The 23,201-nt window shown below is 35.4% G+C and overlaps 1 protein-coding gene across 1 annotated transcript in view; it reads left to right on the forward strand.

Annotated features, from left to right (window-relative positions):
- MORC3 (MORC family CW-type zinc finger 3) overlaps window positions 1-23,201 on the forward strand; it is a 71,256-nt gene that overhangs the window by 23,736 nt on the left and 24,319 nt on the right. The window contains exons 3-9 of the mRNA XM_036745478.1: window positions 1,970-2,102; window positions 11,785-11,999; window positions 14,028-14,175; window positions 14,860-15,007; window positions 17,435-17,566; window positions 18,179-18,298; window positions 22,125-22,222. Coding sequence (XP_036601373.1) covers window positions 1,970-2,102; window positions 11,785-11,999; window positions 14,028-14,175; window positions 14,860-15,007; window positions 17,435-17,566; window positions 18,179-18,298; window positions 22,125-22,222 — 994 coding nt within the window. The remainder of the gene's footprint in view (window positions 1-1,969; window positions 2,103-11,784; window positions 12,000-14,027; window positions 14,176-14,859; window positions 15,008-17,434; window positions 17,567-18,178; window positions 18,299-22,124; window positions 22,223-23,201) is intronic.

A 23,201-nucleotide genomic window follows, 5' to 3' on the forward strand; every position in this document is an offset into this window, starting at 1 on the left:
TTTTTGTTTGTCAGACCTTTTTTTTTCTCCCTTTTAAGTTGGAGAGTAGAAGGTTTCTTTCCAAAATTTTCACTTTCTCTTTTAGGACAGACACTGATTTATACTTTGTGTACATGTGGCTATTACGATATTAAGAAGCAATAAACATAGCACATTCTTTGCCAATCAGTGACAAATTCTTCTTGCCCTTTAGCTTGCACTTTATATTTTTGGAAGTGCCATCCTTATTCTGTCATCCATTTTTGTGCTATCTTGGATAATTCTTAAAGTCTATGTCATTTGTGAAACTGCTTTTTGACAACAGTTTTTGTCTGGGCTAGGACTCCTTGCCTTTTCTTCTAGTGAGCTTTTTGCTTAGGTGTTTTAACAAGAAGCTAGCAGCTTCTGTGGGGGTGTAAGATCCACCCACAGCCAGCACTCTGGAGGCTGCCGGCACGCCGGGAAAGCATAGGTTCTTTTTATCTGCTTAAACAAGGAAAGCACGGTGAAGGGGTTGACCAGCTTACTTTAATCCAGCATTCAGGCAGCATACAGACAGACCAAATACAGATTCATTCACTTACTTCAGGGGAAAGCCAGCACCCTTAACTTTAGAACATTCATTTAGTTTGGGGGAAAAAACCAGCACCCTGAACTTCAGAACAAAATACAAATAAATTACAAATACCAACAGACAGACCCAATACAATTCCTAGTTACCAACATCTAGGTTCAGCCCGAGAGCTTGGGCTGGCCCAGGGTCACGCTCGCCACCGCTGCCGCACCAATTGGAAATGAAAAAGGGATCTTCAAGCTGTCTTCTCCCCTCTTATAGAGTTTTTGACATCATCAAGCGCCTCCTGAATGACCAGGGCTGATTGGTTCTTGAGTTGGCCCCTCCCCTCAGCCAGCCCCATGAATCATCACACAGGTAGTTCTCTGCTCCCAGGCATGGGTCTCTGGGCTTCCTGCCCCGGAAGAGAAGCAGCAGACCCAGCACCCAGCAGGGCTCAATGAGATAAACTGAGTCACTCAAAGAAAACAAAGGTCACTCTGGCCACATTAGGAACCTTAGATCATCAGTTAGTACATTCTTGCTAAGTACGGCAGAGGTTTTTAACCTGGATCTGTAAACTTCAAAAAAAGTTGATAACCATATTTCAATATTGCTATTTTCTTTTGTAGTTTTAAGTATTTAAAGACTTTATTCTGAGAAGGGGTAGGCTTCTCTAGACTGTCATAGTGACATAGTGTCATAGAGACTAAGAAACCCAGAGCCAAGACAAAGTGCTCAGTGAAGGTGAAGACAGTCTCCAGGTGGAGCTATTTAATGAAGTGTAATAATCTTGTTTTTCTTTCCATGACTTTTGTATTTTTCTCTCACAAGTTAAATTTTTGTACCAGTTAACCTGGGTTTTCTTTTATTTTTGTTATTATCAGAGACAGCTGTAGAAGGGTGAAAGCCCTCAGAAACTGTGACCAACTGATTACTCTCAATTTGAGTAATTGTACTATGAGTTGTTTGAAAAACAACTTGCCAGCTTCCTTTACTGCCTTCCCTCTGTCCATATCCTTTTGACAAAAGTATAAATTGTCACATGATCAAATCTAACACTTTAAGGGATTGAAATATTCTTGTACCGTGGCTTTGGTTTAGTTACTCTAGTTTCATATTAAGCGCTGGATTCAGGCCACCATTGTCCACTACCAAAACTCACCTTTAATAAATTTTAAATATAATAGGAATTTTGCTGTAGTCAATATTTAATGTAAAGTTATTGTAGAAATTGTGTTAGCTAAAGATTACATGTCATACATTTCTGGAAATGTAGCATTTTAAACTTTTTAATTAGCGTTCTCTTTTTTAAAATTAATACTGTCTTTTAAACCAGTGTCTGAAGTGTCTTAACCAACTGTTAGATTCAAATACAACAACAACAACCATGAATTGCTTGATAGAAAACAACACTCTCTTTTTGATGATTCTTAGATAATGCTTATGATCCTGATGTGAATGCTAAGCAGATATGGATTGATAAGACTGTTATAAATGACATCGTATGCTTGACATTTACTGACAATGGAAATGGCATGACTTCAGAAAAGTTATACAAAATGCTAAGGTGGGTAAAAATGTATATAATTCCTTGAAACTGTTAGTTCGTATGTTTAGTTTCTTGGCTTAGGTTATGTCTTTTGTTTCAAAGTGTGATACAAAATCCATAAATGTGACACTTTGCTTTTTAACCTGTAACTTTCCCTGCTATTTTTGTGTCATTTCTTGGGTTAAGGTTGTAGATAACCCTGGAGTAGTAGTAGAAGACACTGAGCTGTTCCCATGTTCTCAACTAAGCTATTGCTAACTGAGAGCAGATTTTGATGGGACAATGGCAAACAGAAGGCAGGTAAGTCTGAAGAAGAGATCCCCTGAGGAAGCAAAGAATTTGTAGGTGACCAAACTTGGCTGCTGTAGTTTCTATTTGACTTTTATATTCGTAGACATTTCAGAATATATTATCAGAGGCCACTTTATTTGATCAGATTAGATTGCAGTGTTTAGAGAGATCGGACACCTAAAGATTATTATTATTATTTATTTATTTTTTGCCTTCTGATGGCATAGTTTTACTATAGTAAAGATCATGTTTTTGAGTCATCTTTTAGTGAGCTGATGGAATGTAGAACATTTCATGAATAGTTCTTGAATTATAAAACTCTTCCATTTTTTTATTTTGATCATTTGCTAGATGTCTGAAACATACTTTGAGAATTTGTGAGCAATTGTATATTATATATGTGTGTAAAGTTTTAAATATTTGCCAGATCTATCCAGTCCATTATTTATCTTAGATTATAACTGAGAAGGGGTATTTTGTAGGAAATTACATTTCTTTACAATATAAATCTCATCCGTGAGAAGATAGCATGGTTAACTTTGGAATATAGTCATTTGGGGAAACCCAGAAACTTGAGGGGAGAATCATAGTGGAGAAAAACCCTTGGGTGAGAATCAGTAGAAGTGTGAAGAGAAATAAAGTTTTAGGGGTATGTTACAAAATACCGGAGCAGAATGAGGAATTACAAGAGGCATTTTACATTTGTATGACTTACCTGGAAGCATGAATTTAGGGCTTCCAGCAATTTAGACATCTGCTGGAACTCACTGGTTAGAGGAAGTGGAGACATTTAATCTGGGGAAAAGAAGACATATGGGAAATAATAATAATAATAATAATAATGATGATGATGATGATGATGATGATGATGATGATAATAATGTTTTTATAGCTCTTAATATGTGCCAGGCATTATGTTAAGCACTTTACAATTATTATTTTGTTTCATCCTCAAAAAAACCCTAGTATGTAGGTGCTATTATTATCTGCATTTTACACTTGAGAAAACGGAGACAAACCAGGGTTATACAGCTGGTAAGTGTCTGAAGCTGGATTTGAACTTGGGTCTTTTGACTCTAGACCTACTAGTTATTCCACTGTGCTCTATTCACGTGAAACAATGCACATTCTTCTTCCCTTACCTCTGTAGTAAATGAAGGGAACTGTGTTTTGTCTTTTATTCTCTAAGAACATGACTGATTATCACTTTTAGTCATAGTTGAACTTCCTTTTAGTTTATTTTTCATTTACTTTATGATAATCTGTAATAACAAGGTTACTTGCAGCAACTGTGGCTGTGTAAGGCCAATAACACCAGCATATAGAAGGGCTGCTAGCACAGGTTCTTTGATCTGCTTTTCTAAGGAACTTTAAAGGGGTTTACACACTCTCTTTAATTAAACATACATATATCATTCACTTAGTTTAGGGGGGAAAAGTCAGCAACCTGAACATCAGAGAAAACGCAAACAGAAATTATATAAACAGCAAATAAACACAAATCAACAGACAGGCTTCTAGCTGTCTGACTGACATTACATACATAGTTACCAGAGGGAGAAGCACCAACATCTGCATTTTCAAAGCCAGGGTGGGGCGGGGATGGGGTAGGGGTGGGTGGATCCAACAGCTACCCAGAGTCTTGGCTAGCCAAATCACATGAACACTTCCTGTGAGTAAGCCCCCAAAGCAAAATGCCAACCTCAGAACATATATACCCTGTTTAGGGCCCTGGGGCTTAGGGACTACTTAGCGAAATGTTGAGGCCTAAAGCTTAGCTTCTACTTAGCAAAAGGGTGTGGTATATATTATCTCCAGTGGAGGACTCTTGATTGAAACAAAGACTAGACTCAAAGGCACTTGATTGCCTTAGTGCTGAGAAGCGCTACAAAACAAAAAACAACAAAAAGTCCCATCCTTGCCATTACATAATCAGAGTGCATATTATTCTCCTGGTTCCTTGTTTCCTTGCTCACATAAATTCATATAAATCTTTGTTTGGTTGAATTCTTTATTATTTCTTATAATGCATTCATCTAATTGCTCTTTCAGAATATTTTTCTGTATCATCAGAGGACATCAAGGGAGGGAAATGTATAGCAGCATTTTGTCTTCATAGCAAAGAACTAGAAACAAAAATCAGGGAATGAATGTAACATGATATTATCTTGATTTAAGTAATGATAAGAGGCTGAACTCGGAACTACTGAAAGACCTATGAACTAATGTGTTGTGAAATGAGTAGAACCAGGAAAACTATTTACATGATAATTCTTCGTAAGACCTCTGAACTCTGACCAAAGCAAGACAGTCATGACTTCAAAAGATCAGTGGTGAAGCCTACCTCCTGTGTCTTGGCAGAGAGTTGATGGGCTAGAATTATAGAATCAGGTATGGTATGAACTGTGGCTGACGTACAGATTTGTTTTGCTTGATTGCACGTATTTGTTACAAGGAAAGTTTCTACTTAGGGTAGAAAGTAAGGTGAGTTAGTGGGTAGTGATAGAAAAAAGGAAGAGTATCAATAAAAGAGATTTTGAAATGCACATGAGAAAAAAGTGTAGGGAGACAAATTTTGTCACTAATTTGGGGGCAACTATGTGGCGCAGAGAGTAGAACCCTGGCCCTGGAGTGAGGAGGACCCGAGTTCAGATCTGACCTCAGACACTTGACGCATTTACTAGCTGTGTGACCTTGGGTAAGTCACTTAACCCCAATTGCCCTGGTGCGAGCGCGTCGCGCTCCCCCCCCCCCCCCAATTACATAATGCTTACAAAAAACTAGCGACAGAAATATGCAATTTTTTGTGCTTCTCTTCTGTGTTCTTTTCCAAGTATGCTTCCTTGGCCACATCTTCTTCACTCTACTCCCTTGATATTGTCATTTGCTTGCATGATTTCACCTGCCATATCTATTTTAATGATTTTCAAATTTCAATTTCAACGCCTTTTAAAATTCTGCATTATTTCCCTACCTCCATATCAACAAGGCAGTAATCACAACATAGATGATAATTGTGAATATACCTGTGTAGTTCTGTATCACAAAATATAAGAGACTCTCCATATAGAAGGCAGAAGTAGTAAAACATTTATTCAGACACCAGCAAACTAATTCCCAAAACCAGTAAGCCCACTTCATCACGACAGCAAGGAACTTAAGACACAATATCACAGCATGGAGGCATTGCCATCCCATTTGCCTTCCCCCCTGCTGGGGCCTTTCCACAAACACTCAAATCCTAGCTGACTCCTTGCTTGTGTCCTTCTGGTCCCAGGGTTCTAACTCCCTTTGAGCATTTCCTGCTCCACCCTTCCAATTCCACTCATTCAGCAAGCTCTTCCCACCATGGTCACATGGGCCTTTTAATGGGTGTGAAAGATCTTCAAATTTATGTTTATAGGACATTTTCTCCTATAAGTTCCATTGGCATCTCAAGCTCATTATGTCCAAGAAAGATTTCATCTTTCACGTAAATTTGGTTTTCCTTTCTACTTTACTATTTCTGTTATGTCAGTTCTCTGACTCTTCCACGTCTACAAAGTTATTTTTGACTCTTCTCTATCCATCACTTTAGTAACCACCACCACCGCCACCGTGGCGACAACAAAAGTGCAAAATTCTATGATTATGTCAGCTATTGTTATTGGGAGACAGGCAGCACAGTGGAAAGAGTATGGGGCTCTGGAGTGAGGATAAGAGTTCAAATCCCACCTGATAACATGACCTTGGGCCATAATCTCCCTAGGTCTTCCTTTCTTCATCTGTAAAATTAGGGGGCTGGACTAGATGGCTGCTGAGGTATCTTCCAGCTTTAGATCTTTTGGTCCAGTGACATTTCAGTTATTCCCTTCTCTCCATTCGTATTTGATGCCTCTATTGATACCCCTCTAATTCATTTGATTTTTCCCTGTTTCCTCAGTACTCTACTCTGCTTGACCATCATTTTATTATTAGTATAGCTAGTCAATCAACAAGCATTTATTAACCTTTTATTGTGTTTCCACTTTTTAATTACCCAAGAAAGGCATGTCTCATTGGCACAACTCTGGTTATGGTATTATTCTGTTCAGAAATCTTTGGTGTCTCTCCATTATCAACCAAGTAAAGTTCAGTAAAAAATTTTTTACTTGGATTTCAAGGCCCTCTCAACCCCACCATTCTTTTCCAGCCTTATCTTATATTAGTAATTCCCACGTATACTACATTTCTAGCCATACTGGTTTTCTCTGTCCTCCAAATGTTCCACGTCCCTTCCTTCTGTGCCTTCACTTCTTGAATCTCCTTATACCTGCTTTTGGTCTATTGAATTTTTTTAGAAAATCAAATGCCACTACCTCCATGAAGCTTTCTTTTATCCTTCTGTTAGGTTCTCCCTTTGGACATCTGTAGTGCCAGTGTGATACCCAGAGCGGCTACGGCTGCTATGAATATGCCAGCATAGTTCTGAATCACAAAATATAACAGACTCTTCATTGAAGGTGAAACCAAAACATTTATTCAAACAGCAGAAAGCCAAATCCATCATAGCAACAAAGAAATCTATACACATTAGCAATGCAGGGGGCATCAACATCCCCAAGCCTTACCTTCTTTCCATCCAGCTTTCCCACAAACCAAGCTCCCTTAGACAAATATGCCCCTCTCTCACCCATGCTAGCTGCTCTGCTCTCTGACTGCCTCCTCTCCAAGCTCGCGCTCCCACTGTTTCTCTCCCAGCTCTGACCCACACCAACCTACTACTCCACCCCTTCCTGTTCCACCTGTTCAGCAAGCTCCTCCCACCACAGGTTCATGTGACAGACTTCCATGGGAAAGATCTTCAAATTGTATTAACATTACAACCTCATCCAGTACTTTGTGTCATCTTTTATAAATTGATTTTGACTTCTCCTGAGGCAGTAATTTTGTCCTACCTAAATTTTGGATTTCTCCCAGAGTGCTCTCTTTAGTTGTTTAGATGACAGTTGCAGGGGACCATGTTGAATGTGGTTTGATGAAATTAAATGGCAACCACTGAACATTAGTTACCAGAAACTTTTCAGCAAGCAGTGTGACCAGCTAAGACTGAAGTGTAACTGGTGGTTTCTAGTCAGAGATTAAAGTGAAGGGGAAAATTAGAAGACTTACTCCCGGGAAGCTGTGTATTACTGAGTTTTAGAAATCCCTAGAATCTTTTCATATAAACTGCTTCTGCATCTTATGCTTAAGAAGTTGACTTTTGGAACTTAAGAACAGGATTTCACAGTTATGCCTGTTAAATTTCATCTGATTAGATTTGGTCCAGCTTTGTAGTCTTGGGAGAATAGTTTGGCTCCTATCTTCTACCATGTTAGCTATCCCCGCCAACTTTGTTTCATTTGTAAATTTTATAAACATGTCATCCATACCTTTCATCAAAGTCATAGGAAAAAGTGTCACAAGGGCAAGGGTAGATCTTCCAAGTTCCACTACAACTGCAATCTAACTATTGTAACTGTACTTGTGTAAGAGAGGGCTGTTTTATCATCTCATTACTTATCTATAAAAACTACTCTTTGAATTTATTGATGGTAAATTATACGGAATGACCAGTTCCCCTTTCATCTTCCATGGCTCCTGTGAATATACCTCACCTCTAAGGTTCTCCTAGCCTTCTGATTGCTCTTTCTCTGTCTCCATTAATGGTTCCTCCTCATATTACTATTTTTGCTTGAAACACTTTTTCCTCCAAAATTTTTTGGAAGAAGCAATGTGGTGTCAATTCATCTATTTTCTCAATATACTCATTCTTTGTCAGTCCCTTGAAATTTGATGAAATTAATGAAATGCTCTCTTTCTGAGCTTTGTTACAGCTTTTAATCTCTAATTCCAATCCCCCTCCTTTTTTGTGTATGCTTTAATATATCTGCTACTATATTCCCTGTTGGTTAGTGGGAACATCAAATTAATTCTGATTCCCTTTCATAATTGTTTCTCTGTCACCAACAACATTTTGTAAAACTGCCAAAAGCCACGTTTCTTTACCTTTAAGTTCAGAAATTTATAAGTTTAAAAGTTCAGCTTTCCTATACTGCCCAGCTTTTCTCTCTGGGTTAAGTTTAAAAGTTCAGCTGTCCTGTAAATCACTTTTAGTTAAAGGAAATTTGTTATCTCTCTACCACTAGCTGTCCTTGCACAATTAAAGGAAATACGTTATCTATATACCATTAGTTATTCTCCCAGATGCAGGTGTGCTCAATTACCCAGCAATTTCCTAGCAGCACAGGATGAAAGGAAAGGTTCTTGCTTGCCCCACATTTCTGATAAAGATCCAGTCGTTCTTTTCTGATTCTGTATTTATTGTATATCACTTTAGGATAATAAATTTCATAAACTGATTACAGTTCTCTGCAAAATCCTACTCTAAAGCTTCATCGTGGCATGGGGTCACCCTAATTATAAACTCTCTAACGAAGCACAAAACTGGGAGGTAATATGCTTGCCAAAGATACTTGCACTGTGATGAAGAATAGTACAGAATCTTGTGGATGATAAGCTCGTCCAGATGCTGCTATTGGCATATCATATTGTACTGAGCCCCTATTACTTGTAATAAGGATAAATAAGAGGCCTTTCCAGTAAGTTACGCGGTAAAGTAAGATGTAAAAGGATTCTTGGTTTTAGATGGATATTATGGGAGAACTTTTTCTCTTCCTGTTTTTTCAGACTGCTTATGTAATGTTGGAATTATTACATATTGATTATTGATATATTATCAATTGATAGAATCCACTTGTAAACCTATTTGGCCCTGGATTCCCTCCTCCCTAACTTTGAGAATTTATTTATGACTTGTTTAATTTCTTTTTCTGAGATTGGGCAATTAAACTACTCTATTTCTTTTTGTCGATCTTGGCATTTTATATTTTTGTAAAGATTTGTCCATTTCATTTAGGCTGCCAGTTTCACTGGCATATGATTGGGTGAAATAGCTTTTAATAATTTCTTTTGTTTCTTTATTAGTTGATCTTATTCAGAAGGCTTCTAGCATATCCCTAATACAGGTAATGTTAGCCTTTAATTTTAAATATATACTAGGTATCATTTTAAAGAAAGTACCATTTATTTTTCTGTTTTCTAGTGTTTTCAACAGAATGGGTATTATATTTTGTCAAAAGCTTTTTCTGCATCTATTGAAATAATCATTTTTTTATATTAATGTGGTCATTGTGTTTATGATTTTCCTAATATTGAACCAGTCCTGTTTTCCTAGTATAAATCCAGCCTGGCACAGTGTATGATCTTTGTGATATATTGCCATAGTCTCCTTGCTGATACTTTATATAATTTTTTTTTTAACCAGTATTCATTAGGGAAATTGAACTATAGTTTTCTCTTTTTTGAGCCTCCCTGATTTAGATATCAAGACTATTTGTATCATAGAAGGAAATTGGTGGGATCTCTTCTTTATATGTTTTTTCAAACCATTTATAAAGTATTGGACTCAATTGTTTTATAGAATTTTCTTGTAAATCCTTCTGGTTTCTGGGGTTTTTTCTTAGTGTCAGTTCATTTATTGATTGTTCAGTTTCTTTTTTCTGTGATAGAGTATTAAGCATTAAGTATTCTCTTTCCCATTCTTTTAATCTGGATAATTTGTATTTTTCAAAAATATTCATTTATTTTATTTAGATTGTCAGTTTTCTTGGCATGTAGTTGGAAGAAATAACTAATAATTGCTTTTATTTCTCCTTTATTAATTAACTCTCCTTTTTAATTTTCGATACCAATAGCTTGGTTTTTTTAAAAACTAAATTAGCCTTAGGACTTTTATCAGTCATTATTATTATTTTTCAAACCATCTCCTGGTTTTATTTATTAGGTTAAGAAAAACCCTTAATTTTGGTGATCTCTTTGATTTTCAGTTATTTCTATTTTGGCATTTAATTGAGTATTTTAGATTTATTTGTTTTCTAGTTTTTATTTTTGGTTGCATGCTCAATTGCATTCATCTTTTATTCTTGTCTTTAATTGATGAAAGTGTTTAGAGATACAGATTTTCCCACAAGGACTCCTTTGGCTGCATCCTACAAATTTTGATTTGTTGTCTCACTGTTGTCATTATCTTTAATGAAATTATTATTTCTCTGATTTGTTCTTCAAGTTGGCTATTCTTTTAGTTTAACTTATTTATGTTTAAGTTTAACTTGTTTAGTTTTCAAATAATTTTTAACCTTCACATCAAAGATCCTTTTGAATTACTGAATTATAGTTGGTGAGACATTAATTTAATCTTTCTGCTTTTATGTATTTATTTGGGAGGTCTTGATGTGCTAATATAATACACAGTTTTCTGAAGATACCATGCATAGCTGAGAAATATGCATACTGCTTTGTATTTCCATTTAATAGCATATCCAACTTTAATAAAACTCTTCAGATCCTTAACTTTGCTTAGTTTTTGGCTGAATTTACCTATGTCTGAGGGAAATAAACTTAGGTTACCCATTGTTATAATTTTACTATTTTTTTTCTTTAACTCATTTAACTTTTAAAACAATTTAGATGCAATGCCATTTTGTATATATATATGCATACATATATACACATATATTGTGTTTGTGTGTATTTTAATATTGACATCAATTAATTGTTACCTTTCACTAAAATATTTCTTTATCTCTTTTTAATTGGGTCTGTTTTTACTTTTACTTGCTCTGATATAATGATTGTTACTTATGCATTTTTTACTTCAGCTGAAGCATAATAGCTTTTGTTCTAGCCATTATTTTAACTCTGCATTTTTCTGTTTAGAGTTTGTTTCTTGTAAAAAACACATTGTTAGATTCTTGTTTCTAATCCATTCTACTGTCTTCTGTTTTATGGGTGAGTTTACACTAAACATTTACACTTAACTACAAGTCTATTTCCCTTTGTCTTATTGTATTATACTTTCTCTTAAAAACCTACTCCCTCTTTATGTTTTGCATCTAATTAATGCCTCCTTTAATTTTCCCTCCCTTATTCCCACTCTCTTTTTCTTAACCCCTTTCTCTGTGATTTCCCTGTTCATTAAGTTGCTTTTCTATGCCCATCTCTGTATGTACATATATTCTTCCCTCCTTTAACCACTTTAGATGAGAATGAGGTTCAAGTTTTTCTTATCACCCCCCCCCATCCACTTGTGAGATAATTTCCCCCATTCTTCCTCTCCCTTCCCATTTTCTCCCAGTGTTTTCTTCTTCTCCACTTTTTTCATTCTTTTTTTTAGGTTATTGAAACAGTCACTCCTAGGTCCCCGACTGATTCTAATTTTCAAGGAGTTACTTTGTTCAGTACGGTTTGAACCTCTTTTCCTACACTATTAATTTTCTCTTTGTATGAAATGTATTGAATTTTGATGAATAGTATGTATATTTACTTATATTTTTAATCTCTTTGATTCCAGTTTTGGCTTTAGTGATAAAGTTTCAATGAATGGTCGTGTCCCAATTGGATTATATGGAAATGGATTCAAGTCAGGTTCAATGCGCCTAGGTAAAGATGCAATTATTTTTACCAAAAATGGTGAAACTATGAGTGTGGGCTTACTGTCACAGACCTACCTGGAATCTACAAAAGCAGAACATGTTGTTGTCCCAATAGTAGCATTCAGCAAGGACCATATCCTTTTGAATGTTTGTTCTTAATGATTAATTATTGTCAATTGTTTTTCTTACTGTTGAAGCATCCCTAGTATAAATGTAACTTGGCCATAATGTATAAATTGCTTTCTTTGATGAATTAAAGTGGTCTTTTTGACAAGATTTTATTTGGACCATATTCTTTTGATATAAAAATTTAAGTTACAAAAAGAAAATTACTAAACAGATTGTAAATACCACATGAATTACTTTTCATATAACTGTTGGTAGCACAAATTTAAATATATTTTTATTTCATTAAATATTTACCAATTGCATGTAAAAATTTTTAACATTCATTTTAAAAAATTCTTAAGTTCCACATTTTCCTCTTCTCTCTCCTCCCTCATCCCTTTAGAAGGCAAGCAATATGATATCGATCATACATGTGAAGTAATTTAAAACATTTCCATATTAGCCACGTTGTGGGAGAAAAAACGCACACACATACATGCACACACACACATACACAAGAAAAATAAAGTAAAAGAAGCTATGCTTCTATCTTTAGTCAGAGTTCATCATTTCTCTGGAGATGGATAACACTTTTCATCACAGGTCTTTTGGAATTATCTTGGATCATTGTCTTGATCTGAGTAATAACTGAGTCTTTTACAGTTGATCATCTTTACAGTATTGCTGTTACTGTGTACAGAGTTCCCCTGGTTCTGCTCGTTTCACTTTGTATGAGTTCATACATCTTCCAAGGTGTTTTTGAAACCATCCTGTTCATCATTTGTCATAGCACAGTAGTACTCCATCACAATTATGTACCACAACTTGTTCAGCCATTCCCCAATTGATGAGCATCCCCTCAATTTCTAGTCCTTTGACACCACAAAAATAGCCGCTATCTATATGTTTTGGTACATAAAAAAGCCCTTTTCCCTTTTCTTTGATTTCTTTGGGATATAGACCAAATAGTGGTATTGCTGGGTCAAAAGGTAGGCACAGTTTGATGTTCCAAAATTGTTCTCTAGAATGATTGGACTAGATCACAACTCCACTGCTAGCCCATTTGTGTCACATCCCCTCCATCATTTGTCCTTTTTCCTTTTCCGTCATGTTAGGCAATCTGATAGGTATAAGTGGTGTCTCAGAGTTGTTTTAATTTGCATTTTTCTAATCAATAATGTTTTAGAGCATGTTCATGTGAAGGTTTATAGCTTTGATTTCTTCTGAAAACTGCTTGTTCGTACCCTTTGACCAATTTATAAGTGAATTGGGAAATGGCTCTTTTTTTTTTTTAAATAGATTTGGCTCAGTTCCCTCTATGTTTAAGAAGTGAGGCCTGTAGAAGAGAAACTTTCTGTAAATTTCTTCCCCAGTTTCCTTTTTTTCTTCCAGTTTTGGCTGAATTAGCAAACTTTTCAATTTTATGTAATCAAAGTTAAACATTTTGCTTCCTGTGATCCTCTCTGTCTCTTAGTCATAAATTTCCCTTATCTATAGACCTGACAGATACATTTTTTTGCTCTCCTTATTTACTTACGATTTCACCCAGTAACACATTTTAAATATATATATGATACATATTTACAGACTAATCTGATTTTTAAAAAATACAAACTCTAGGTGAGATTAAAAAATTCAAAAGACTTAGTATTTGGAGAAGCCATGACCATGGTGTTTTCGTTGGTATTTTACCATCCATTAATACTGCAATGATTGAATGCTCATATTCCAAAGAAATAAAAGTGTAGCACTTGTAAAGTCTATTTATCTAAAAGGGAAGAAAAAGGGAAAGTGTAGTACTGGTTTGGAAAAAATACCCCAACATAAGCTAAGCCATGCATAAATTCTTAGCAATTCTAGAAATTACAGAAAAGAAATGGGCTTATTTTAGAAAATTCCAGGCTAATTCTAGAATACCTGTGTATCTATTCAGTTTTTGTTTGAACTATTTTTTTTTTAAAATGTGGAAATAGTGTTTGTTTTACTAAGCAGTGGATTGATCTCATTTTGTTAAAACATATTCATGATATTAAATCTTTAACTCGGGACATACGACAGCTCTTTAATTCAACTGAGTCAAAAGCCAGTCTTAGAGCAATTCTGGAACATTCTTTGTTTTCTACGGAACAGAAATTATTGGCTGAACTTGATGCTATTATGGGTAAAAAAGGAACGAGAATCATCATTTGGAATCTTAGGAGGTAATGTATAAATCAGCTGTTAATTATTGGTACATTGAACGAAATATTTATAGTACTTTTATTGAATTTATCCTTAATTGTATAAAGTTGAAATATAGAAATGGATGTACACTGAAAAGTACTCAGAATTATGGCTCCATCACAGTTTCATTTTTTCTAAAATAAATTCATAAGGGACATTAATGACTAATTACTAAAAATTATGTTTTTTGTGCAAATTGTTTCCCAGTCACTTTTCCATGCTAACCACTTTCCATCCCAACCACTAGTCCTTAAACCTCAAAAAGGAATAAAAAAAAAAGGGAATACTGGTTACTAAGTAAATAAACCTGAAGTTTTAGGATGGGTGTGGGGGTAATCTATTTTCTTATCGCCGTTGCACAGAGACATTATTTTTGGAGGTAAGTGATTAATTGATGAGAAATTAAGATGTTAAAATATGTATTCACTGTTTGAAATATCAAGGTCTTACTCAAATACAGTTTTGAAACTTTGAGGATTTAGTTAACATTAACAAACCAAACCCTATTGAAAATGTTTCCAGGAAATGATAAATTTTAAAAGTCTAAAAATTCTTGTTATTTCTTACTACTCTGATTACTTTTTTAACTATCTGTGTTTGCATTTGGTTCACCATGAAAAATGGAACTTGTCTAACAGTCTCTCTCTTTTAAAAAAATGCAGAGACAACAATGGAGTAACGGAATTTGAATTTGATAAAGATAAATATGACATTAGAATTCCTGAAGATTTAGATGAAACAGGGAAAAAAGGGTACAAAAAACAAGAAAGAATGGACCAAGTTGTCCCTGAAAGTGACTATTCCCTGAGGGTATGTATTTACCTCATTGAATTCTGGAAATGTTGGAAGTATAGGAGGTGGTGGTGGTGGTGGTGGAAAAACCAATAAAAGTTTAACAGTGTAAATTATGAAAGAATGATGAACTTTATATATAGTAAAAATGTTATAGTCATTTTTAGGGGTTCAGAAACTTCTTTTTAAAAATAGGGATTATTAGACATGAATTGAATTTATTAATTACACTTGATGAACACTTGGTGTATTTCTTTAGCTGAAAGAAGTTTTTTGAGCCAATTTTTGAGGTACGCTGGAGTCAGATGAAGAATGTGACCACATATATACTTAGATCTCTGTTATTGTGAGATAAGATAAGCTAGGCTTTTATTTCATTATGTGGGGTAAAATTACTCCATAAACTCAAGCTCCATAAATATCTGACAGTTTAAAATTTATCTATTGATTTTTTAAAAATTAACTTGGAGATTATCTAGGCTACTTCAATGATATCCCAAGTGTGTGTCATTGTTTGTTGCAGTAGTTACTAAGAAAGCTTATTTGGAGGATTCCAGAGGTAGGTGGTGTCCTTTAGTGTACCATGAACATAATATTAAAACAGATAGGATATTAAACAAAAACCCATCCTAAAACACCATTTCTGAACTCCTCTGGCCCAGCTTCCTTATTAACATCAGGAATCTGAAAATAAAAAATATTAAATATTTAGCTTTGCATTGAATGTCTCTTCTTTCTTCTTACTATTTAAGAACCACTAAAGAACACTTTGCTTCATAATAAGTCTTCTGGTAGCTGTGGAATCAAAATTAGTATTTTTGAGAAATCTAGTTTATTGGAGATTTGGTTTTTGTGTTTGTTTCCTTCTACCTTAATTTCCAAGATTTGTTTAGTTTCCTTTGCAGTTGTTATACTATATTGGTATATATCTTGAGGAATGATGCTTCTATCTATCCTACTTTTAATCTTTTCTCATCAGTTAATACATTTTCATCTCTTGAATTATGCCTATAAATAAGTTGAGGCAATTTGTCATTTTCTACATTTCCTTATTAGAATATACTTTTGATATAGTCAATAAAGATTTTATTTACTTCAGTAGTTGTAAACACTGTACTCTCAGATATGAAGTGTGGTATCTGCAGAGCTCTTTAATAATCTTTTTTCAACAATTGAATCATTTTGTTTTGAATCTTTTTTCAATTCTTTTGTCTGCACTATAGCTCTTTGTTTGGGTAACTAACCCCCCCCCCCCAAAAAAAACATTTTAAAATAAATTTATTCTTAATAAAATCATGCTATTTAATGCCAAAAAATATTGAATGACATAAAAACGTCTGGATACGTGAACCTTTTAATCTCTGGCTCTTCTTCTCTGACTGGTAAGAGCCTCACCTTGCCTGCTATTACTGGCAGAACCCCCCTCTAACCTTGTCTCCCCCCCACCCCCAATTGTGACCCTACCGCATAGCCAGTTCTTTGGTTTTACCCATTAATTCCATACAATCATTAATCTTCTCTCCCTCCTCCCTTAACACTCTTCTCCTACCCCACCCCACCCCCAATACCTTTCCTGGAACCATGATCAAGTCAGCTTTGCCACTGCTCCCAGTAAGGGTTTGTCAGTTTAGTCCACTAACCATCCCCTGTATTTTCCAAAACAAAAATCCATCCCTGGCCACCATTAACCTATGAATGTTGTGTGACCCCCCCCCCCCCCATTGGAATGTTTCAATGAATGAAAGTGTGTAGATGCATTAAAGTACATTTACTTTATTCTTTAATTTGAAAATGTGTTAATTTACTTTGAAACAAAGATCATTGAACTGTTAAATTTGTAGATCTGAAGGTTCAAAAGTAGATTTTAACTGTCAATTTTTGTATCAGCTAAGATATTTTCATGTAATTTTTTTATGCTAAGAATTACTGGTGATTTGAATATGCTTCATTTTGTATATATTACTTGGCAGTTCATCAATGTCGGTAATTTGAAAATGTTTACATCTGGTTTGTCAGTAAAACTTTTGCTTAGACTTGAAAACAGGTAACATTTTGCAATACTAATCAGGAATTTGAAAATAAACTCTTCAGTGTATTTTAAGTTTTAAAGACATAAAATGAATGGTGAACACCATAAAATGCTTTTAAGAAAAATGCTTTTTTTTAAAAAACTATTTACAGCTTTCAAATTTTGTCCTTTTGAAGTTGAAATTTTTTTCCTTAAAAGCTTATTACAGTAATCCCATTCATTTTTAAGTTTAAGAATTAAGATTATTTCTCACTAAAAGCAGATCAAATGAGAGTTATAGATTAATATATTTGATGTTGTTTTCATCTAATCCTTCTGTGAACAACAAGGGTTTGTTTATTTTTAAATCCATCAATAATGATATATAAATATGAGTTTATTATTTGTCTAAAATAGAAATCATTGTTATTTTTCAGGCTTATTGCAGTATACTATATTTAAAACCAAGAATGCAGATCATTTTACGAGGACAGAAAGTGAAGACACAGTTGGTCTCCAAAAGTCTTGCTTACATCGAACGTGATGTTTACAGACCCAAATTTTTAGCTGTATCCTTTGAGTTTCCATTATGTTATATTGCATAGAGGCAAGCTAAGATTATATCTTGTAACACATTTCAAGTAACAGGAAAGTTAAATGTTGGTTTTTTTTTTTTTTTTTTTTTTTTTACAAAAGGAATCAACTAGGGGCCATGGTTCTGCAACAGTTTTATGGAAAATGACAACTTGAAAAATTATAATTCTCAAATTCGTGAAAAGGCAATGATATCATTGGGTTTTAATTCTGATTTAAGCAAGCTGTCTTTGTATATAAGAAAAGCATTTGAAATAGACCTTATCTTCCCCAATTTTTACCCTACTTTAGCATTCTTTATCTTAAAGTAATCTTGAAAAGTGGGGGAGGATAGAGATGGGGTATAGAGACTAGTCCCTAGATTCCTTTTGATGACTCACTCATAGTTACTTTGAAATTGACCATTTTGCAGTATAGTTATCTGGTCAATTCAGTCATGACATAGTAAGGAAGCTTTTCATATGGAAAGGTTTTTGCTTGCTTTTGATTTTATTGGTTTGTTTTGCAAGTGAGTAAGTTTGGAAAATATATGTATAGGAATTTTTCAGGCACTTGCTACTAGTTAGAATTTTCCTTAATTTTTTAAGGCTAAAACGGTAAGAATTACCTTTGGATTTAACTGCAGAAACAAAGATCATTATGGGATAATGATGTATCACAAAAATCGGCTCATCAAAGCATATGAAAGAGTTGGTTGTCAACTAAAGGTAAGTATTTGTAAAAAAATAAAAACAACTATGCTATAGGATTAGTAAATGGGTCACATGTGAAAATTATTACTGCATTTAATCAATAATAATTTTTTTAAAGCACTATATGCGGAGTGCTAAAGATAGAAAGGCAGAAGTAAAACATTTCTTGTCCTGGTATGTTCAAAATAAATACATGGCAATTTTGAGGGGAAAGACACTAGTAGTTGGTGTGAGGAAAGACTTTTTGACTGACCAGGGCATTCCAGAAAGGCAAGTAATATATGGGATGTCCCAAAAGTCTTAGTGTAGTTTTAGGCTCTCGTAAGCTTCAATCAAAATTATGATTATATAAAGGAATGGAAATGCCATTTTTTTCCCTGCAAGGTAATAAATTTCAGTCAGAAGCCTTCTAAGTAAAAGGAAAAATAGTATACCTTAAGTTATTGTAGTTTAAACTAAGACTTTTGAGACATTTGGGAAAAGAAGGCTGGGGACAGGTTGTAGAGTGATCCTACTGATTAGATCAAGTGAAAGGTTTGTAAGGATGGGAAAATACATATTAGGCTTATTTTTAGGTGACAGGAAAGGAACTGTTGAATAAGAAGAGGTTGAATATTGTGGAGAGATTGAAGGGCTAAACTCCCAGAGGAATTGAGGGAAAAGGATCAAAGGCACAAGGTTTTAAATATAGCAGTGACAAGAAAAATTACCTCATCTTTTTGGACTAGAGAAAAGAGAACATGATGGGGATGATGTTGAGATGTAGAACTGGCATGGAGAGGAGTTTGAGACATATGATCTGTTTTCTCAGTGATGTATGGGGGGAGGCCATCCAGGTGGAAGAGGTAAAGTATGCTCTTGATTGCTTAAGTATAAAAGAGGTTTGGGACAGTTGCCCTGATGGAGTGTGAAACTTGATCAGAGAAGAGTTAAGAGGATCAGTGTATAGCAGTTGAGATCAAGTTGAGATTAGTTAATAGCATGATTGTGTGACTCAAGCAGGAGTAGAGAAGGTGGATTGTGGGAATTACCAAGGTTTGAGTTTGGAAAAGAATGAGTAGGAATAGCACAATGGGGCAGGGAATTCAAGGGTCAAGGACAGCGTAAAGGTTTTGATGGGACAATAGTAAGGCCAGAGGCAGGGGTTATAGCCTTAGAAAGCTGGAAGAAGGTAGGGTAAATAAATGGACGTTATGGCAAGGATAGAGAACAAATTTTAGGACAAGTGAATTACCGGGACAGTTGGAAAGACAGAGGTTATGATCACCTTAAAGGGACAATCAGAGTTACAGACTGTGAAGGTTTGGTCTTAGGACAGGCAGCTAAGTGGTATAGTGGACAGTGTTCTGCTTGGAATCAAGAAAACTCATCTTCCTGAGTTCAAATCCAGCCTCAGACAGTTACTAGCTCTGTGCCCATGGCAGGTCATGTAAGCCATTTGCCTTGCTTTAGTTTCCTCATCTGTAATATTGGCTGGAGAAGGAAACTGCAAACTACTCCAGTATCTTTGCTAAGAAAACATAAAACCAAGAATCAGCCATGACTGAAACAACTGAACAACAACTATGATGACTACTACTACTATTACTGCTGCTGCTGCTGCTACTACTACTACGGATGAGAGATACTAAGAGTATGAGCACCCTTATGAATGGCTATAGTGAAATAAAGGGGCAGATTGTAGAAGCTGAGATTGAAAACCTGGTATACTAGAGTATGAGAATGAATAACCTAGGAGCCTGTCGATAACAGGGGTTAGGATCTGGATAGGATGATATATCTGAATGGAGCGAACCACAGAGGAAGATTTGGTGGTGGTAGGGAGGTCTAGAAGGGAAAGTGAAGAACAAGAATCATGCCTACTTCTCTTTGCTAAATTTCCAAGGTTCATGAGTGAAAATACATTCTGTGAGGGGGAAATGCTGTACTCTTCATTTTAGGTACAAACCTGACAAACAATTTAAATTCATTTAAATTGAAAACATTTCAACTTAGCCTGAAAAGAGGTCCAGCTAATCAGAGTTACTTTTTCTCCTGAAAACCTCCTTTCCCCCAAGCTATATTGGAATTATAAGTTGTAGCATTCCCAGACAATAGACAAAATTCTATAGTCAAGGTCAAACAAAGGATTCAGAGTTGAAGTGATAGTTTTAAAATTTGCTTCATCCAACAGTCCAATAGTCACTTAACTTTTGGCACACCCCAGAGTAGGCGTTCTTAACTTTTTTGTGTGTCTTGGACCCCTTTGGCAGTCTGGTAAAGCTTATGGACATCCTTCCAGAATCATGTTTTTAAGTGCTTAAAATAAAATGCATAGAATTATAAAAGAAGACAATTATGTTGAAATATTTTCACAGTAATAAAGAAAAAATTATGGATTTATGAAATCTATTGATGTACTCCCTTCATTATTCATGGATTCCAGGTTAAGACCCCTAGAGGGGTCTCTTTGCCTACTTTCTATAAGGAGTCACCTTTCTAGCTGTTCATACTTCCATTAACTGAAGAAATCAAACACTTTTTCCTTCTCATTGTCTTAATTTTGTCAAGCCTGGGGGAGTTGGGGGTCAGGAGACGAGTATATTGGATCAAAGTCCTCTTTAGCCCTTAACCAATGTTCTAATTCTATTATTAAGGAGATCAGAGTTCCTCCCTGAACTTTAATTCAGAGAATTGTTTTGGAATTAGTCTTTTCTTAACTCTTAAGGTTTCTTACCCAGGTATGACCAAGGATTAAATCATTGTCCTAATATCATTTTGTAATGTGTAGCCTAAAGTAGGAATGGGGATGGAGGATTATGGGGATGGAGGATTATGGAGATGGAGGATTATGCTTCCATAATCCAATATTGGAGGTCAAAGAATCCATTCCACTTTGGAAAACTTTTTTTTCCTTCAATAGTATTTTTTTCCAATTCCACGTAATGACAATTTCTAACATTCATTTTTTAAAGAAATTTTGAATTCTAAATTTTCTCCCTAAGGTTGGGCAAGCAATTCAATTGTGGGTTATATATGTGCAATCATATAAAACATATTAGAAAACATTATACTATATGGACCCAGAAGAAGGGCTTTAGGCTTCTAAGGTCATAGATTTAGGGCCGGAAAGGGACTTTAGACATCATGTTGTTGTCTAAGGGTTCTTAACTTGGTATCTATAAACTCGTTTTTAGAAAATGTTTTGGTAACTATCTTTCAATATAATTGGTTTCCTTTGTAATCCTACACATTTTATGCATTTAAAAACATTCTGAGAGGGACTCTATAGACTTTATCAGACCGGCAAACAGGTCTGTGGCACAGTGTTGAGAACCCCTGATCTAGTCTAACCTCCTCATTTTAATGTGAAGGTGCAACGGCCCTGAGTAGGTAATTGACCTGTCCAAGGTAGAGTAAATGGTGGAGTTAGGTTTCACTTAGGTCCTGTGATTTGAAGTCCTATTATTCTTTCTACTACAGTACCATTTTCTGTTATACCTTGCCATTTAGTGGGCCATATTGGGACATTCTTTGCTGCTAGTGATTTTAATAAGTAAAATATAACATTAAGTTTAACTGGAAATTCTAAAATTGTAACCTTAGTTAAACCCTCTTTATTTTACAAGTGAAGACTGAGAACCAGAAAGGTTAATGACTTGCCCCAAGTAATATAATTTAGCTAATAGCAGAGCATGGACTTGAATATAGGCCTTCTGACTTTGAGGCCAGTGTTGTTTTCACTCTACCACACTGGTTTTAAAGGGTTGCTCTTCCACCCTCTTCCACCTTGGCATTTTGTAGATAAAATCATTACCTTCCCAAAGCTTTATTTTATGTTTTGCCTTATTTTCTTTTTTAGGCAAACAACATGGGTCTTGGCGTAGTTGGAATTATAGAGTGTAACTTCCTAAAACCAACTCACAATAAACAAGATTTTGACTACACAAATGAGTACAGGTACATCACAACTCACTACATTCTCTTTATGAGCATCTAAACTATATCTTAGAAAAAGTTTCTTATAGCTGTGTTTTTAGCTCAGTTTTTTGTATCCTAAATTGGAAATTTTTACTAGGTCATGGGATATTCTCCATGAAGTCTACGGTAAGTCCTAATAATTCCTCCCACTTCTCCCATTGATCTCCTGGGGAGATACTTTGTTGCTGCCGCTCTTATTACTATGATTTATCAGTAAATCCTTCTGCTTTGAGCTAATTTTGTTCTTTGGTGAGAGACAAATTAAAGATACCAGTGGGGGCTCATGTTCATAGTTTTAGGACTCTGGGAGCCACAGAGTATGAATGGGGCAGGGGGATAACTATCCCTTTAGGACCCCAACCTGCCAGAGTAAGATGGAGAAAATTATCTGGAGGGGAGATAAACATGCATACTCTGGGATGCAGGAAATAGCAGAGTGCTTATCAGGGTGTTACCATTTACTTTCCTCATTTGGTACCTATACCTCCTTTTTGTCATGAATTTTTCTGTCCCTGTAGACTGACCATTTCTAAATGGGTAAAACAGTAAGTTTGTGGGTATTAAAATCATCCAACCTACAATAAAAGAGACTGAGGCAGAGCTCTGAGCCAGTGGCACTTTATTAAACAGTCCATAGTCCCCTTCAGTGAAGTAGATCCCCTGATCTCCCTCATGATCTAAGTTGCCTCCTTCCAGGACCTTGTTTTTATAGGGTTTGATACCCAAATATGCAAAAGAGGCATGATAAAATACATTGGTTGATAGACTTCGCTCTTGAGGGCCAAAAATGACCTTGTTCTTGGGAGAAGAGGTTGGGTGAAGCATGGAGCATCACTAAGTGGTCATAAGATGGTCACCTGCTTATGCTGGACAAGAGAGAATGGTATGGAGGTACAAAAATAAGTTGGGGGACTTTTCAAGGCCTTCCACCCATGATGGGTTTGGACATGGAATTTGA

Source organism: Trichosurus vulpecula, chromosome 2, assembly GCF_011100635.1.
Source record: "Trichosurus vulpecula isolate mTriVul1 chromosome 2, mTriVul1.pri, whole genome shotgun sequence".
Classification (NCBI taxonomy): domain Eukaryota; kingdom Metazoa; phylum Chordata; class Mammalia; order Diprotodontia; family Phalangeridae; genus Trichosurus; species Trichosurus vulpecula.